This window comes from Halichoerus grypus, chromosome X, assembly GCF_964656455.1.
Source record: "Halichoerus grypus chromosome X, mHalGry1.hap1.1, whole genome shotgun sequence".
Classification (NCBI taxonomy): Eukaryota; Metazoa; Chordata; class Mammalia; order Carnivora; family Phocidae; genus Halichoerus; species Halichoerus grypus.
This window is the reverse complement of record NC_135727.1, coordinates 46,332,489-46,351,508: the sequence shown is the minus strand read 5'-3', so window position 1 is coordinate 46,351,508 and position 19,020 is coordinate 46,332,489. Positions and strand designations below refer to the sequence as shown.

Below are 19,020 nucleotides of genomic sequence, written 5' to 3'. Positions count from 1 at the left end.
ACACAACCTAGATGAAACAGACAAATTCTTAGGAAAGATACACATTATCAAAACTAGCTCAATAAGAAATAGAAAATCTGTACAGACCAATAAGTAATGAAAATGAACTAGTAATTATAAATCTTCCAATATAGGAAAATCCAGGCTTAGATGTCTTCACCAGAGAACTCCATCAATAAAGAAAAAAATAATACCAAATCCTTCACAAACTCTTTCAGCAAATGATAGCAGTATTGTCTTGATAAAAGCTGAAAATAGGTATCAAAAGAAAATTAATCCATAGACCAATATCCCACATGAACAGACATGAAATTCCTTAATAATATTTAAGCAAATTGAATCCAGCAACATATCCCAGAAGGTCAAGGTTTGCTTAACATCTGAAAATTAATATAATACATTTTATCAATAAAATAAAAAAACCCACATGATTATTTCAATAGATGCAAATAAAAGCATTTGGCAACAACCAACAAACTTTCATGATAAAAAAACTCAACAGGGCATTAAGGAGGGCACATGTTGTAATGAGCACTGGGTGTTATACGCAAATAATGAAACATTGAACACTACATCAAAAACTAATGATGTACTGTATGTTGGCTAATTGAACATAATAAAAAAATCTCAACAAACTAGGAATATAAGTAAACTTCCTAAACATGATAAAGAACATTTATTGCAACTGAAACCTGGTAGAGAGAGTTTCTTAGCATTGCTTCCTTGCCTCAGCACCCACTACAATCCAGTATGGTCTCATCCTAATTTATTATATCTGTGACAACCCTATTTCCTCACATTTTGAGGTGTTGGTGGTTAAGATTTCAACATATCATTTGAGGGACACAATTCAACCCTTAACAATCCGCTTGGACACTCTGTTATTTTTGCCTCAATGTTCTGTATTATTCCCTTACTAAATCTCTCTATCGCAATGTAGTGCTTTCCAAATGTTCCAAACTGTGCTAACACCACAAGTTACATTTTATCAGATCCATTTCATAAACATTAAATGCTTCTGGTTCAAGGTCAAAGGACTTAGGACAGCCCAGGAATCGCCTCCTGCATTTTCACTAATTCCTACCTTCAGTAAATTGGCAACGAGATGAATTTAGAGACAAAGGGGCATTGTGGGCCTACCTGTTAAACCACTGAAGCTCTCCAAAAATAATCCAAAGTGATAGGGCCAACTGTGTATGAGGGACCATGAGCAGATAACACAACTAAAATCCAGAAAGAATCCATCACATCCCAGGGGAAACCCTGCGCAGAGATTCTACTGAAAACAGTTAAACAGGTCAGATGGTGTGAGTAAATGCACAACAGCAAAATGCACATTGATGTAAAATATGCCAAGCCCATGTGTCTGCAACAGCAGAGCTGCCCAAGCATAAGGTTACAGGGTGTTTTGTAAACAAATGCAGCTCTGTTGCAGAGGGACATTGGTCAGATCCCAATTCTGCAGAAATAACAAAAAAGGGAAGCAAAGCCATCAAGGGGCAGAGGAAGCAGAGGAAAATGTAGTCGTCAGCACACACTCACACACAGACACACTCAAACACACACACTCACATACTCATCAGGTTCTCTTATAACAATACTAGAATTTGCTCAAGACAGTTTGCTGAGGTTAGAAAGGACACATTCAGTCCTCCAATGAGAATAGCCTTCTGAGATGTGACCTGAACTGTGCCCTCTACCAGTGTACACACACTGAAAACATGTCATCCACACAGTGGTGATAATAGGTAATATTAGAAACATCCTGAATTCCAAATAACATGAAATTATGAGAATTATGTCAGTCACATCATTAGGATAGAACTCAAGGTAGGGATTAAAAGTGAGTTATAATGGAAACAAATGATGAGAGATGATTTGTTGTCTATTAGATTAGCAATGACTCACATTATCTCCAACGTGTTGAAAACAGTCACGGTGCTACTGCATTGTTAAGAATATAAAGTAGTCATAGGATTTTGAATGTAACATGTTAAAATGAAAATTTTTACATTGCATAGCTTTGAAAGAACGCTTTCAGAAATTTATATATATGAACAAGAGTGTTAAGTATACTATTGTACATAGTAGAAGATACGGTAAGGGAACTAAAATTTCATCAATAAGATACTGGTAAAATAAATTTTGGAGCATCCATATGATGAAATACCCAGTTGATGTAAAAACAAATAAAAAAACCTACAGAGTTTGTTGTAAAGTAACTTAAAATGTAAAAAAAAAAAGTGTTATCATAGAAAAGTAATTATGTGGAAAGGTGGTCATAATAAGTGCAAATGCAGCTTACAAAGATCATAAGTGTCACATATCCATTTTGCTTATATTGGTCTCCAGCTATGTATCCATAGGTCTCAAAGGATAAAATAAAAATGATCTTTTGGTTATCATACTGCTTTCTCATCAGCACACGAGGTTGCACTTTCTGTCTGGAGGCTGTCAGTATCCCTGTACACTGGCAGTGCCCTTTCCACCCAGATTTCTAGAAGGTGCTGTCTGAATTTTTAAAAAAGATTTATTTATTTACCTGGGCGGGGGGGAGAGAGAGAGAGAGAGAATCTTCAAGCCGACTCCCTGCTGGGCATGGAGCCCAGTGCGGGGCTCGATCTCAGAACCCTGAGATATGACCTGAGCCAAAACCAAGCGTGGGATGCTTAACCGGCTCAGCCACCCAGGTGCCCCCCCCGCCCCCTCCTCAATTTTGACCACAGTCCCTCCCTCCCACCTTCCAGCTCCGCGATATTCAAGCTGCGGTTCAGGCTTCTGTCATGAGGTGGCTCCAATGTACCTTAGTTATCAAACTTTTCTACAAAGTTTATTCAAGGACCAAAAAAACACAATACCCTCCCTTAAAACTCAGCCTTTGAACCTATGTACAGAATGATTCTAATTCTGTCTGAATAAAAAACCGATAGGTGTAAAAGAAGATTGTAAACAAATCATATACTCCGGGGCATGCAGACAATGAAACACCAAGTGGAGGTAAGCACGCCTTGGCAGGTGGCGCAGCGAAAGGAATACAGAGCCAGGCAGGCGGAAGGTAACTGGGAGAAGATGGGGCATCAGAACAGGGTCGGGGCATCTGTGTCCTGTGTTATGGACAGTGAATGAGGACTGAATGTGTCCTTTTTAACCTCAGCAAACTGTCTTGAGCAAACTCTAGTAGAGGACAGGAGGTCTGGGAAGCCTGTATAAGGGGGGCGATAATAGAGGGTGAACGCCCTGCCCTGTTCTGTGGGAGGGACTCTCTACAGTTTAGACACTTCAACCTACACTAATCAGGGAAGAGCTATGTCAATGAACGCAATGTAGATTTGGAACAGCTAAAGGAACTGCTTTAACATACATATGAATTTTCCAAGTAGAATTGGTATCATAGCAAAATAAACAGTTTCATAACATTTGTTATTTACAAAATAGACAGTACCCCTTTCCCTTAGAAAAGAAAAATGAGGATGATGCCACCTGGTGGCCACATCCAGGATTGCAGCTCTGAGTGGTTCAGATCAGTGGAAGGGCTCAAGAGGGATGGAAGGATAGAAGTTGTGATCTTGGCTTAGTGGTATCAGCCAGTATTTTCTGGAATTCTACACCTACTGTGAGCAGTCAGTCCCTCTGTGTCCGTTATTTTCTAGGACGTCTAAACCTAAGATCAGCTGTCCAGCCCCGGCCTGAACTGTAGAGAAAGCTGTACTTGTGAGTGTGTGTTTGAGGTGATAGAGCTAGGGGAGACCCAGAAACACACATGCACACGCACACACACACACACAGATGGGCTGTGAATTCCAATTTTAAATCTATTTTGTTTCCGTATAAAATTACATACAATGAATATATTTTCAAAGTAATACATGTTCACATTACCTTCGTCAGTCTGTTCACAGTAGTTTTCAAATTTTTAGGAAAATTTCTTTTTTAAAAGGTTTTACTTATTTATTTGAGAGACAGAACAAGCAGGGAGGAGGGGCAGAGGGAGAGAACGAGAGAGACCGAGAGAGAAAGAGAGAGAGCGAGAGAAGCAGACTCCCTGCTGAACAGGGAGCTCGATGTGGGGCTCAATCCCAGGACCCTGGGATCATGACCTGAGCTGAAGGCAGATGCTTAACTGACTAAGCTGAGGTGCCCAGAAAATATCTTTTTCCCCAATACATTTCAAATGATATGCAAAAGTACATTTACACATTGAAACTATCCTGCCTCTCTCACCTCTTATCACTGGCCAGACTCCTACCCACTGACTCAAAGGGGTCTGCTGTCACAGAATGGTGTCTCTTCTCCAGATGTGTCCCTCTAGGTGAAGGGTACACAAACATAAATACCTGCACACACACAGCGTCTTTTCTGTGGGGCGACCCGATTAAGCAGTAAAAAAAGTCACCCAAGGCAGAACAAAGGAAATAGAAGGTTATTGAATATATGCAAGGGAGCACTGGGCAGGACAGCAAAGGAGAGACTACTAGGAGGCAGTGTTGGGGGGCTGTAGTTAAGGGGAGAAGGTGAGGAGGTATGGGAACATATGGAATTTTCCTTTTTTAGTACCTGTGCCCACTTGTAAATAGCCCATTGGTCAGGGAGGGCTTATGGTATTTTGAGGTGGGTTGCCTAATGAACCCGTTTACATTCAGCTTGGTGGTCATTGTGGGCCCTTTTACCTTGCTCAGGTTTCCATGTTCAAACCTACTGCCCATGAGCGGCCTGTACATTTTCCAAAAGAGAAATCACATTTCTCATCTTCTTTTGCATCTTGTCTTTTCCACTTAATATTCTTCTTAGGATTTATTTTGCATCTTATTAGTTCAAGTTCTGAGGGTTAATTTTACGGGTTAACCTGACTAGCCATGGATTACCCAGATTAAATATTATCCTGGGTGTATGTGTGAAGGTGTTTCTCGATGAGATTAGTACTTGAATTGGTGGACTTAGTAGACTGTCCTCTCCAGTGTGGATGAGCCTCACCCAATCTGTGGAAAGCCTGAATAGAACAAAAGTTAAAAAGAGGAAGAATTCATCCCTTTTGCTTCCTGCTGCACTGCTTGAAATCTCATCTTCTCTGGCCCTCACACTGGGACTTAAACTATTGGCTTCCCCTTGGGTACTTGGCTGGCTCAGTCAGAAGAGCATGTGATTCCTAATCTTGGGGTCGTGAGTTTGAGCCACATGTTGGGTGCAGAGATTACTTAAATAAATAAACTTTAAAAAAAATTTTAAAAACTCAGTCTCACTATTGGCTTCCCAGGTTCCTAGGCCTTTGGACTCAAACTGAATTGTCCCGCTGGCTGTGCTGGGTCTCCAGCTTGGAAATGGCAGACCATAAGACCTCTCAGCCTCCATAATAGAATGAGCCAATTCCTCATAATAAATCTCCTTTTATATATAAATGGATGTCCTGTTTCCATTTCTCTGGAGAACCCTAAGACACTAGTGATTTAAGCATATTTTAACATATTTATTGGTCTTTTATAAATTCATTTGAATTATCTGTTGAAATTAGTTGTTTGTCATTTTGTTACTGACTGTGCTTCACAAATCATGGATATTAACCCAATATCTGAGGTGTAGTTTATAAATGTTTTCTCCCATTTTAATACAACTCTTTGTGTTTTATTTTTCATTTAGAAAGTGTTTTAAATTTCAACAGTGTGACTTAAAAACAATGCAAGTACTACTTAAAAAGGAAAAAATGTGGGGACCATGTACTGTCAGCTTCTAGGGAGATGAGAGCATTCAGAGCGCTAGAGGCATCAAGACAAAATGGAAACAACTTTAGAGTGATTCCAGAGTGAACTGCTGATCAGGAGATGAGAGCATTGTCTTTCTGATCAATTAGACTCCCCAGAGTCAGCCCAACTCAACATTTCAGGGATCAGCTAATGGATATGGCCCACCACCCATGTCTGAGGGCACAAGGGATGGGATTCCATCTCCTCTGTCATCTTCATCACCCAGAGGGGTTGCTAAGTGACTATGCACAAGGCCACAATAGCAGGGGAGTGTGATCCAACCAATTCTCCAGTCCTTAAAGCCCATCTTCTATAAAGGAGTCTGCTCTGTGTCCTCTAGGGAGGGCAAGGGATGGAGCTTCATTCCTATTCTGGCACTTACCTGCAGAAGTGACTTAGACTCTTTTGTCAGTCTCAGCTTGGTTATCTGTGAAATAGGACTCATGATACCTGATATCTTCATCAAAGAGTTGTCCCGAAGGGTAAATGGCTCAGACAATAAGTCATGTAGTGGGACTTCAATGGCCCTTTAAATGTTGAGACACTGCAGTTAAGAGCTGGCTAAGCCTCTGGGCTAAGGCCAGCATTGTGAAGTCATTTCTCATTGTTTCTTCTAAGGAAATTACAGACATATAAAGGAAGGGAGAAAATATCTCTCTGACATGCGTTGAGTTCAAAGTTTTGGAGATGGTAAGTTCTCTATATTCTTCAGTGTTTCAGAATGTCATAAAAGCTGTTACACATCATTCCTTTGAGCAGATCCTAATCTAGTTCCCCCCCACTGGGAAGATAGGCTTGTCTTTGACTCAGCTGTGAGCTTAGTGATAGATTGTACCAGGGAAACAAGGTGTGGTGTTTGCCTAACTGCTACTCTTGCATTATTCCATATGTTAATATATTTACAGAAAAATTCAGACCTCATCCCACAGTCACCAGTGCTGAGGTCCTCAAATCATTCATTATCCAGCTACATCACACCAGGACGTCAGCCATCTGCTACTTCCCTGAGAAGCAAAAATCCAAGAACTATTATCATATCTTTGACACCCAAGTACCCATCCTTTCATGCACTAATAACTAAGTATATATTGAGTAAATTCCATTCCACTGTTCCATTGGAGGCATCTCATTAACTTTACACTGGAAAAAAGGAGGTAATAGGGGAAATGAATATATGACATATTCAAAGGTTAAATCTGAGATGAGATAGCTCTTTCACATTAACTTTTTTTAAAATGAAAAGTATACTTTCTAAAGAATAGTTTACAGCAAAATTGACTGGGAGGTACAGAGATTTCCCATATACCTCCTGTTTCCACACATGCATAGCCTCCCCATTACCAACATCCCTTAACAGAGTGGTACATGTATTACAATTGATGAACCAACATGGACACACCATAATCACTCAAAGTCCATAGTTTACCTTAGGGTTCACTCTTGGTGTTGGACATTTTATGTGTTGGACAAATGTATAAGACATATAGCCATCATTGCAGTATCATACAAAATATTTTCATTGCCCTAAAAACCCTCTGTGCTCTGCCTATTTATCCTCCCCCTACTTCCAGCAAACCCTTAGAAACCACTAATCTTTTTAACTATCTCCATAGTTTTGCTATTTTCAGAATGCCATATAGTTGGACTTTTACAATATGTAGCTTTTTCTAATTGCTTCTTTCACTTACTAATATGCACTTAGAGTTCATCCATGTCTTTTCAAGGCTTGATAGATCATTTATTTTTAAGGATTAATAATATTCCATTGTGTGGATATACCACAGTTTATCCATTCACCTAAAGAAGGGCATCTTAGTTGCCTTCAAGTTTTGGCAATAAAGCTGCTATAAACATCTGTGTGAGGTTTTTGTGAGGACATAAGTTCTTATTTCCTTTGGGTAAACACCAAGGACTGTGATCGCTGGATTATGTGGGAAGAGTATGTTTAGTTTTGTAAGAAACCACCAAACTTTCTAAAGCTGCAACTATTTTGTGCTCTTACGGCAATCAATGAGAGATCTTATTGCTCGAAATCCTCCCCAAGATCTGGTATTATTGGTGTTCCAAATTTTGGCTATTCTAATAAGTGTGTAATGGTATCTCACTATTGTTTTAATTTGCCAACACCCCGGCATGTAATAGTAAAACTTGCAAATCTTAGAACCAAGGAAACCATCTTAAGGGCAGTTAGGGGTAAAAGATTCCTTACATACAGAGGGAGGAACATCAGAATAACATCAGACCTATCCACAGAGACCTGACAAGCCAGAAAGGGCTGGCAAGACATATTCAGGGTACTAAACGAGATGAACATGCAGCCAAGAATACTTTATCCAGCAAGGTTGTCATTTAGAATGGATGGAGAGATGCAGAGCTTCCAAGACAGGCAGAAACTGAAAGAATATGTGACCACTAAGCCGGGCCTGCAAGAAATATTAAGGGGGGGTTTTATAAAAGGAGAAAGACCCCAAGAGTGATATAGAAAAGAAATTTACAGGGACAATCTATAAAAACAAGGTCTTCACAGGAAACATGATGACAATAAATTCATATTTTTCAATAATCACTCTCAACATGAACGGCCTAAATGCTCCCATAAAACGGCACAGGGTTGCAGATTGGGTAAAAAGACAGGACCCATCCATATGCCGTCTACAAGAGACTCATCTTGAACCTGAAGACACACCCAGACTGAAAGTGAAGGAATGGAGATCCACCTTCCATGCCAGCGGACCTCAAAAGAAAGCCTTTTGTGTATCGAGTCATTTTATGTTCACAGTTCCATTTTAAGGTAGATATGATGTTAATCCTCATTCTATAGATGAAAAGCTGAGGGGCAGGGAGAATAAGAACTTAATCCATGACTACATAGTTAAGGAGCAGTACAGGCTGGGTTTGCATCTAGCACCTCATGCTCCATAGTCTGAAAAAAATATCAAAGATTTGGTGTTAAGTGACAGAAGCTGTCTGCACAAACATGCATATTTTAGGAGCTCATTAAATGTAGCACTCAGTATGTTAATATATTCATACAAAATTGGTGGACCTAGTGGAAAAAAGTGGCTTGTGACCATGATGAGACCACTTTCATTACAATCATGGGGACAGAAGCCATAGTGCAGTGGGATAATGAGTCAGTTGGAAGTAAAGAATGTTAACAGGGAATACAGAAAATGCTTTCAGGAACTTTGAAAAGGGAGAGGAAAAGGTAAATACAGAGATAATGAGAGATAGGCACTGAGAGACAGAGATATTCTGTGGCTGAATGGTGATGAGGGGTCCAAAGAGGGTTTAAAAAATCTTCAATGCTTTGAAAGTTGAGCAAGTTTAAAAGTTAATGTGAAAGATTTCTCTGTTCTCAGATTTAATCCTTTTCTTTTCCCATATATTCATGTCCCTTCTTACCCTCTTACTTCCACTATAGAGTTAATGAGACACCTCTATTGGAATACTACCGATTTTAAACTCAATATATATTTAGTTAGTAAACAAAATGGGTATTTGTGCAACAAAGAAATTATAATAGCTCTTAGCTTTTTGCCTCTCAGGAAGGTAGCAGACAGCTGAAATCCTGGTGTGATGCGGCTGGTCTGAGGACTCCACTGGTGACTGTGAGGCATGTCCAGGATTTTCCTATAAATATGTAAACATAGCAAGCAGTCCAGGAGCAACAGTTGGGCAAGCACGACTTGCTGTCCTGGTACCCATCTCTCACTGAGATCAACAGGTGAGTCAAAGACCAGCCTGTCTTCCCAACGTGGGTACCTGGATTAGGGTCTGTCTGCTCATAGCCATGATATTGAGCAGCTCTTATGAGCTTCTGAATCACCCCAGAAAGTAGAGAATTTCTGTCCCCAAACCTTTGAACTCAAGACAAATCAGAGACATATTTGCTCTCTTTGTCTGGATGCTTGTATTCTCATTATAAGAAAACAATGAGAAATGACTTTTAACTTCTGAAACTGCCACTGAGAGAAAAAGATGGTACCCAATTGTGTTTGTCAGGATAGGTTAATAGCATAGCATACAATTCTAATTTTTCTTTGGCTTAATGTAATAGAAGTTTATTCTTCTCTCATAAAACAGTCCAACACTTCTATTACTTGTCAAGTAGTTGTCATGGATACCTTTCCTGCAAGTGGGGATATAAGGACCCAAGACCTTCCATCTTGTGGCCCTGATATTCCCTTGAGCCTCAGAGTCCTGTGATCAATTTCCTGTTGGCAGAGAGCAAGGGAATGGTGTATTGCTTGGGAGGCTCTTAGTGGTCAGGTATAGAAGTGGCAAGCATCACTTTTGTTCACATTCCATTACTTAGTGTTTTAGTTTGAATTCACTCAAAAGCAGAACTTAGATGTTGGTTGTTTATTTGGGAGGTGATCCTAGAAAGCGACAGTGAAGTAGGAGCCAGAATGGAGTCAAGAAAGATATAAAGCTAATATATTGGTGCATTATTCACATTACAGCTGTAGTTAAGTAATGGGGACTAAGACTGGCTGGGACCTCTGAGAGGTATACAAAATGACTCCCAGAAATGTCTGCCCAAAGGTTGAGAGGCTGGAAGTTTTATTCATCACTCCATGTTCTGTTGGTTAAGACTAGTTTCTGGGTGCATTAATTCCCATCCAATTCGGGGATGGATTTGTGTGGGTTAAGAGGACTGCTTAAAGCTAATGAGAAGAATTTGAAGCAGGAAAGTGAATGAAGGTGGCCTGCTTAAGGTAGGACACTGCTGCCATCAGTGTGAGCTCACAGGGAACTGTCCATGACAGCTGTGGATGTGTGCCAAAGAAATGCAATAGGAAGCACCAAAATTCTTGCTGCACATGGACTTCGCCTAATTACAAGGGAGGGTAAGCAATGTAGTATAACTCTGTGCTGTAGAGGAAAAGAAAATTGGAAACAATCTAAATTTTTATAAAGTAGAATATTTAAATAAATTTAATAAATTAAAACAAATAAAATTTATATAAATTATGAAACATATTAGCTAATGAAAAGTTCTCTAAAACACATTTAAAGGGAAAAGAGTGAATTGCAGAAAAAGTCAAATAATGTAATCCTGGATTTCAGGAGTGAGATCTGCACTTGGGGAATCATGATTATATATATTTCATGAACTAGTTGAAACTATTTATCAAGTAATAGAAGATAGAAAAGTGATGAGGTCCAAGAATTAAATTAAACCTGGGCCATCCAGTATTAGGAGGGCAGAGAATATATATATATATATATATATTCTCTTGAGAGATAGATGATAGGAAGGATTTTGGACTGCTTTTTATTTTATTCATTTTTGTTTTCTATTTCAGGCAATAGCGAATGTTTTCTTACCAGCCTATTTTTTTTACAAATGAGAACATTTCCCTACATTACATGCTTACATATATATTCCCTGAAACTTGATTTCAATAATTTAAAATCTTTCAAAAAGTGTGTGAGAATTCTCATTTCTTCATCCCACCTCTACACCTGGTGTCATCAGAATATTTAATGAATCAGAATAATTAATAAATTTAAATATTCATTTCTAACTGATAAGTGTGCTTCCATTTCCCATTTCTGTGATTTGTACTGAAATTGAGTCGCTCCCTCTCCCTCTCTCTCTCTCTCCCCATACACACAGAGCCAGTTTAAAATTTTTTCTTCCATGAACTTTTCCTCCATTTTATTGAGTTCTTTCTATACTTAATTTTTTCAGGTGATAGGTGATAACAGGTAATTTCGATGCTTTTATTTGCATTTGTTAAATTAATAGTGAGAACTTTTCTTGTAATTATTGACCATCTGCACTTTCTTTGTGCACTATTTACAAATTTTGTTCATTTTACTGTTTTGTTGTAGGGGCTCTTAAGGCATTGAGGATAATATCCTTTGCTGATACATAGATTCATTATTTCAACAGATATTTATTGGGTGTTTATTATTTGCCAGACACTCCAGCCAAACACCATATTCTAGATCTTTCTTCTGAGATATAGATGCTTATATGTACTAGAAATGTCCACTTAGAGAAAGAAAGGTATTAGTATCCATCCATACATGCATGAATTGCCAAGGAGAACATACACAGCTCAAAAACACTTCTGCGTGATCATAGAGTTAAAAGGATGTAGCGTGTTATTTGAGGAGACTAGTAGCTCAGGATTAGCCTTTTTGTCATCTCTGTACTAGTGGCAAGATTTTTTAAAAAATTACACGTTTCTGAGTTTTTATTTTCTCATTTGTATGATGGGAATAATTATGCCTATATGAGACAATTATTGTGAAGAGCAAAAAAGCAAAATATTTCAGGGGCGCTGGGTGGCTTAGTCGGTTGAGCTTCTGCCTTTGGCTCGGGTCATGAGCCCAGGGTCCTGGGATTGAGATCCGTGTGGAGCCCTGTGTGGAGCCCCTTGTCAGGCTCCCTGCTCAGCTGCTTAGTGGGGAGTCTGCTTATCCATCTCCCTTTGCCCCTCACCCTGCTCATGCTCTCTCTCATTCTCTCTCTCGTTCTCTCTCTCTATCAAATAAATTAAAAATCTTTAAAAAAGCAAAATATTTCAAGTGTCATACACAGCAAATGTTACATTTGTACTTCACTGATGTTAGTTTCCTTCCTTTCTCACATCCATCCTTCCTTTAAAGGAGATTCCTTTGACATAACCCAAATAACATGATTACATAATTATCATGTGAAAATGTTAAATGGAAGGGAAATGTACAAGTTTCCACTATGTATAATTTCTATGTATTCTATGTGCATAGTCATTTCTATGTACTAGAGTAATTTCTCTGCTAATTTAGAAAAAAGGAAAATAAACACTGGATCAGTTCTGAGGGTTTGAAAAAGAAAACCATCACCCCTTTCATTTTATTTCATATATTCTCCAAACCACTTTTTGATGATATATTATTTTCTCAAGAATAATATGTCTAATGTGACCAAGAAAGAAGAGGCTTTGCAAAAGAACTTTGCAGTAGAACACCCGGGGGCCAGGCATACCATATGGGCTTGATTATGTCATGTCCCCTGTGCTGGCCATTTTTCTTGGGGGGGGTAACATCTCTCAGATAGATGTAGGGGTTAGTGAGATCCCATCTGGGAAAACACATATGATAAAATGTCATATGACCAAATGCTCACATTTGCATGTAAAATGGTGAAATGTGAATAAGGTCAGTGGATTATATCAATGTTATTTTTCTGTTTGTGATATTTTACTGTAATTACACAAGTTACCATTGAGGGAAAATGGGTAAAGGGCAGAAGATAACTCACTCTGTTGTTTCTCACAACTACATGTAAATCTACCATTGTCTATATATACATATATATACATATATGGTTTTTCTTGTCTAGGGAACTAAGAAAACACACCCAGTTGAACCCTTGCTATGTGCCAGGTACTAGGCAAGTGGCTCTAGGATAAAAATACTTTCTGGTTTTTCCTTGATAGAAGGGTTACCTGTTGACCTGGTATCCCTTGTAGTTTAACAATTGTCCAATATCTTCATTTTTAAACAATGTATTATTATTACTGATATCTACATTAAAATAAGCCAGAATGGGTTTAGTAGACCTTGTTTACTTGAATTAGTTTTCTAGTTCTACTGTTACAAATAAACATAAACTTGAAAGCTTAAGACAATACATGTTTATTCTTTTCCAAGAGTGTTCCATTAAGTCCAAAATCAGTTTTACTGGGCTGCAATCAAAGCTGTTGGAGGTTTCTAGGAGAGGTTTCCCTTCTGGAGGCTCTAGGGGAGAATCCATTTTTTCTTGCCTTTTCCAGCTTCTATAGCTACATTCCTTGGATCTTGGCTCCTTCCTCCATCTTCAAAGCCGGAAGCTTAGCATTTTATTTCAGTTGTCACATTGCCTTCTTCTGTAGTAAAAACTCCCTCTCTTTCCCTCATAGAAAGGACACTTGTAATTGTATTTTTAACCCAACTGGATAATCCAGGATACCCTCCCATCTCAAAATTCTTAATTTAATCACGCTTGAAATGTTTCTTTCCCAATTCAACATAATTAACATAACCATTTCAAGGACAATGTGCAGGGTCGTCCCTGGTAAAATGAAGTAAACTCATGCAGGAGCAGCTGCAGAGCTAACTCCTTTTTGTTTTAAGTGGGAGTGAGAAGAACATTTGATGTTGCTACCTCCACTGGTTATGTATGACTAGCTAGTTGGGCTATGATCCATGCCAAGGACACCCAGAGTGCATGAAAATGCCAGCCCATCAGACAATAAGATCAGAGAAAAACATGGCAAATTATGGGTTTAAGTGTATGTGAAATGTGTGCGAAGTAAAGGCTGAGCTGTCCTACTGTGGAACATGAAAATCTTGGTACAGTGGTTTTGTCATTTATCACACTGTGTAAATCTATATTTATTTTATTGTTGGGATGATTCTTTAATTTTTCAATAAGAAATGAAAGTGCATATTGAATGGAAGATTAAGTAACAAATTTCATTTTCTTAAGAAAGTTGGGGATAAACATTTATTTAACTTGCACAAGACATTTGCTGGCATTTACTATGCACTAAGGGGACTATAGTGATATTATTGATCTCATGAAAACCCAAATCTACAAACTTGCTGAAGAAACATTTGCATCTACTTCAGAAGGTAGTAGTTATTTTAAGAAGAATGTGTTAATTTAGTACATACAGATGCAGTTGTGTTGACTTTTCATTGTATGAACACAACTTCTAATTTAAATAAAATTATTTTTCTTCTAATTTAATTGCACAAATCTTGAATTCCAAGTTTTTGTGTGCATGTTTAAAAACAGGAATGATAGCTGATAATATGTTGACTCTATTAACAAAAGAACTCAGAAAACAATTATTGATGATAGCTTATTTATTTATTTTTATTGATGATAACTTAAAATCAGCATCATCAGATGGTTAAAACAGAAAATCTTTTAATACCAACAGTGATTTGATATTATTTTAGTCAAATTTATGGAATAATAACAATAATGATCAAATGCTTTTGAAGTTCATATTCATGAAAGGGAAACATCCAGCCTTGTTATGAATGATATTGTGAATTCAGTAAAAAATTCAACATTGAGGATAGTATTTTTTGTTATGTGGTGATAATGCGAATATACATTTTGGTGGAGAAAAATGTTGTAGAAAGATCAATGTTTTGCTAAATAAGAAATATGCAGCAGAAATAGTTAAATTGGTTGTGTCACACACATAATTCAAAATTGTGTAAACAAGATGTGGCATTTTGCAAATCAAAACAGAAATGGAGGTTTCCCATATTTACACATAAAAACACTCATGCACACATATACTCTGTGTGTGTGAGAGAGAGAATACACAGTAGAAGCTACAATATTGGCAATTTTCTAGTTCTCTGGCTTGGTGGTGGTTTCATAAATGTGAAAGAGGGAAAGGGACAAACATGGGTTACTAATAAGAGTGTTGTGAACCAAGGGTTATGATGAATCTATACATCTACGGTGCATTTTAAAAAATGTCTTAATGCTTCTTTTTTTTCTTTTTGCCTGTCTGACATTCTACATGAGAACAGGTCAAATATTGGAGTGCAAGTTTCAAGTGTGAAGAGAAGTGAACGGAGAAGGTGAGAAGAAAGTTGCTGAAAGCAGGTTGGGGTATATGGATTTTGAGGTCCCTCGGGGACATTCAAGCAGTGGTATCCAATAGACAGTTGGCAAAAAGGGTCTGGGGCTAAGGGGAGGAAATAGCCTGGAGATGGAGATTTGAGAATCATCTGTGCTTAGAGGGAAATGAACAGAAATCTCTCAGGGAGAGAGAACGTGTGGACTGAGAGAAGAGGCCCAGGAACACAGCTACTCAAGGCGGTAGCACCGCTTCCCGGTGGGCACTACTACCTGGGCTCTGGAGTCAGGCAGAGCCGGTCTTGAAAGCAGCCTGTGGGATTCAGCTGCTGAGCGCTCCTGGCAAAGTCGGGTACCGTCCCTGTGATCAGCGGTCACACCTGGCAATGACGTACATCGCAGAGGGATGCTGTGCGAGGACCTGAGATGCGCCAGGTAAAGCACCTGCGGTCGGGAAGCCTCCGGGCTCCTGCTCTCTCCTTGATTCCCCCTTTGCCACCCCGCCCCCCACCGTGTGCGGTTGCTCGGTCCCTTGGGGATGGGGGTGAGGGGGCGGGGTGGGGGACCGAGCTCGGGTGACGCGGCGCTCACGTGACCGGCTGGGCGCCGACGTGGGCAGCAGCCCCCGCGCCCGCCCGCTCGCCCGCCCTGCGGTCCGGTCCCTGCGCCCTCCGCTCCCGTCGCCCGCGCGGAACCAGCTCCCTGAGCTGCCCGGGCGGCGGGCGAGGGGCGAGCGGGCTTCGGCGAGCCCGAGGAGGCGCAGGCCTGCCCCGGGCCCCGCAGGTCAGTGTGAAGGTGGGCGCTGCTGGCGGCCCCGGGCTGGGGTGGAGGTGGATGGCAGTAGGATCCGTGAGCAGCGCGGGGCGGGGAGGGGTCCGGGAGGTCGGTGGGGAGGGGGATTCAGTGCGGACGTGGGCAGGTGGGGAGGGAGCACCCCGCCGCCTCCTCGACGCCCCTCCTGTGCGCCCTCCATGAATTTTTGGACCTGAAATGGGGGGGGGCGCCCCTGCAGTGCGACAGTGGAATGTAGACATATTCTAGAAATAATCCCCTCTCACACTCTGCACCTAAACGGAAATACTGACCTCTGCGGAAAGGGGGTGGGGGTGGGGGCTTGCCTTCAGGGGAGGGGGATACAGAGACCCAAACAGTTTGGAAAGCATCCTGGCTTGGAGCCTGAGGCCTGAAAAGTAATGGAGGCTGGGGTTCAGGGGAGGTAGGAGAGGGAAATGTTGTATGAGGAGGGCCCAGATTCAGGAAGGAAACCTCAGTAGGCTGAGTGCACAGTCGCTGCCCTTGTCACTCTCTGTCTGTAGGTCTGGTGTCTGTCCTCAGCACTGTGCAAGTGTAGAAAAGGAGGAGGAACCTGTCCAGAATCCCTACAGGTCAGTGAAGGGGGGCAGAGTGCTGGACAGGAATGGTGGGGGGTGTAGAGGGCACAGCCTGGCCAGAATTTGAGGTCACCAGTGCCCATCTCCCCACTGCCCATCCCACCACCATATATATTGCACACACCCAGCCACGCTGAAGGATGGCAGAAGGTGGTAGCACCTGCCAGGGAAAAGTTTGGGAGGAATGGTGGGGTAGACACTTGGAGGGCTGGGATTCAGAAAAGGGACCAGAGTCTTTGTGCATCTACTGAATGCCCAGTCTCTCTCTCCTGTCTGTCTGCAGTTCTTTGTGTTTGTTGTCAGCACTCTACAAGGCTAGAAAAGGAAGAGTTACCTGTTCTGAATTTCCGCATGTCAGTGAAATAAGGGGGTCTCTGGACAGGGACTCAGAGTGGTGGGGAGTGTGGAGGGTAGAGCATGGGCAGAATTTGGAACCCCACTACCCACCTCCCAGCACATTTACACTTTACCACGCTAAGCAAACAAAGAGAAAATGTCAGGGCCTGAGAGAGAAATGGTTGGCTCACCTGTGTGGGAGGAATGGTGGGAGAAGGAGTATGGCTGAAGACACACTTGGAGGGCCAGGCCAGGTTAAGGGAACTCAGACAAGGGGAGATATGTAACTATTTTCCAGACCTGCATTCCACCCCCAAGCCCTCAGTCTCCCTTGTCTACTCTTCCTCCCGCTCCCAGGACAGGAAAAGGAGGGGAATCTCAACATGGAAAAACTCTGCGATGCAAATGAAGGAATGCCTGAGAACCAAGTAAAGATGGAATACAATGAACCACCACAGGATGCGGGAAAGCCAGAATTAGCTTGTACTCTGGAAGACAAGGAAAAGTTGGAAAATGAGGGGAAGACAGAAAATGAGGAAATACTAAAGGACAAGGAAAGGCCAGGGAGTGTGGCAAAGCGAAAAGAGGGAAAGCCAGTAAATGAGGGAAAGCCAGAGAACCAGGGAAAACCAAAAGAAGAAGGAAAACCCACAAGTGAGGGGAAGCCAGAGAGCAAGGGACAGCCGAAAGAAGGAGAACCAGGGAGTGAGGGAGAGCCAAAAGAAGAAAAATCAGAGAGTGAGAAAAAATCAGAGCCAATGAATGAGGGAAAGCCAGAGAGCCAGGAAAAGCCAAAAGAAGGAGAACCAGGGAGTGAGGGAGAGCCAAAAGAAGAAAAATCAGAGAGTGAGAAAAAATCAGAGCCAATGAATGAGGGAAAGCCAGAGAGCCGGGAAAAGCCAAAAGAAGGAGAACCAGGGAGCGAGGGAGAGCCAAAAGAAGAAAAATCAGAGAGTGAGAAAAAATCAGAGCCAATGAATGAGGGAAAGCCAGAGAGCCAGGAAAAGCCCAAAGAAGAAGAAAAGCCAGCCAGCAAACCAAAGGCTGCGGGAAAGCGCCCAGCTGGGGATGATGTACCCAGGAAGGCCAAAAGAAAAACCAACAAGGGGCTGGCTCAGTGCCTCAAGGAATATAAGGAGGCCATACACGATATGCATTTGAGCAATGAGGAGATGATAAGAGAATTTGACGAGATGGCCAGGGTGGAGGATGAGGTGAAGAAAACCAGACAGAAACTGGGGGGGTTTATGTGGATGCAAAAAAGTTTACAGGACCCCTTCCACCCGAGGGGCCCAAGGGAACTCAGGGGTGGGTGCAGGGCCCCACAGAGGGGCTTTGAAGACATTCCTTTTGTGTAGTGCCCCTGGCAGGCATTTGCCCAGGCCCTGTGCTTTAACCTTATGCTAGTAATTTGCTTTAGCTGTCACTCTGGTTATCAGTAGCCTTTTGATCCAACTAGAACACTCTACCAGTAGGAGATTTTTCACCCATGTGCATTGCAAAGTCGTTCTAATTCTTGGAAAATAAAGTAGCTTATAATATCATCTATAGAATCAGTCCACTTTGTAAAAAAACACATAAGTTTATATAGTACCTCTATGCACAGGAAAAATAGAAACTTTTGTTCACCAAAAGGTTAACAGTGGTTCTCTGAATTATAAGACTGTGGGTGACTTATTTGTTTTCTTTCTACTCATATTTTTTCCCTAAAGAACACAGATTACTTTTCTCATAAAGAAATACTAAAATATAAAAAAACAATACACAAAAGAAATACAAAGATCTGTTCAGTGAGTTTATGAAGGCAATGGAGACACTTAAAATTCTTGTCAGAACTTAAAACAATATGTAAAACTCACATACCTCTAGGACTCATATTTAGAGGAATCAACCAGCAGTTATGACAGATCCATTGCTGTAAAAGACAGTCTTGTCATCTGTGAAATGGGGATAATACTTGCCTCACAGG

General features: G+C 40.9%; 1 protein-coding gene across 6 annotated transcripts; it reads left to right on the top strand.

The window, feature by feature from the left end:
* Positions 1-15,443: 15,443 nt before the first annotated feature.
* On the top strand, positions 15,444-18,595 carry LOC118546099 (uncharacterized). 6 transcript variants are annotated; one of them, XM_036108743.2, is made up of 4 exons: positions 15,444-15,759; positions 16,641-16,709; positions 16,999-17,068; positions 17,414-18,595. In XM_036108743.2, the coding sequence occupies exons 1-4, from the start codon at positions 15,731-15,733 to the stop codon at positions 18,407-18,409; spliced, it is 1,164 nt and encodes a 387-aa protein (XP_035964636.2). In that variant the 5' UTR covers positions 15,444-15,730; the 3' UTR covers positions 18,410-18,595. The 6 variants fall into 6 exon arrangements, with proteins under 6 accessions (XP_035964636.2, XP_077921581.1, XP_035964638.2 ...); XM_036108745.2 differs by lacking the exon at positions 15,444-15,759 and adding an exon at positions 15,901-16,107 and having other exon boundaries at positions 17,409-18,595; XM_078065453.1 differs by lacking the exon at positions 15,444-15,759 and adding an exon at positions 15,901-16,119 and having other exon boundaries at positions 17,409-18,595.
* The last annotated feature ends 425 nt before the right edge of the window (positions 18,596-19,020 follow it).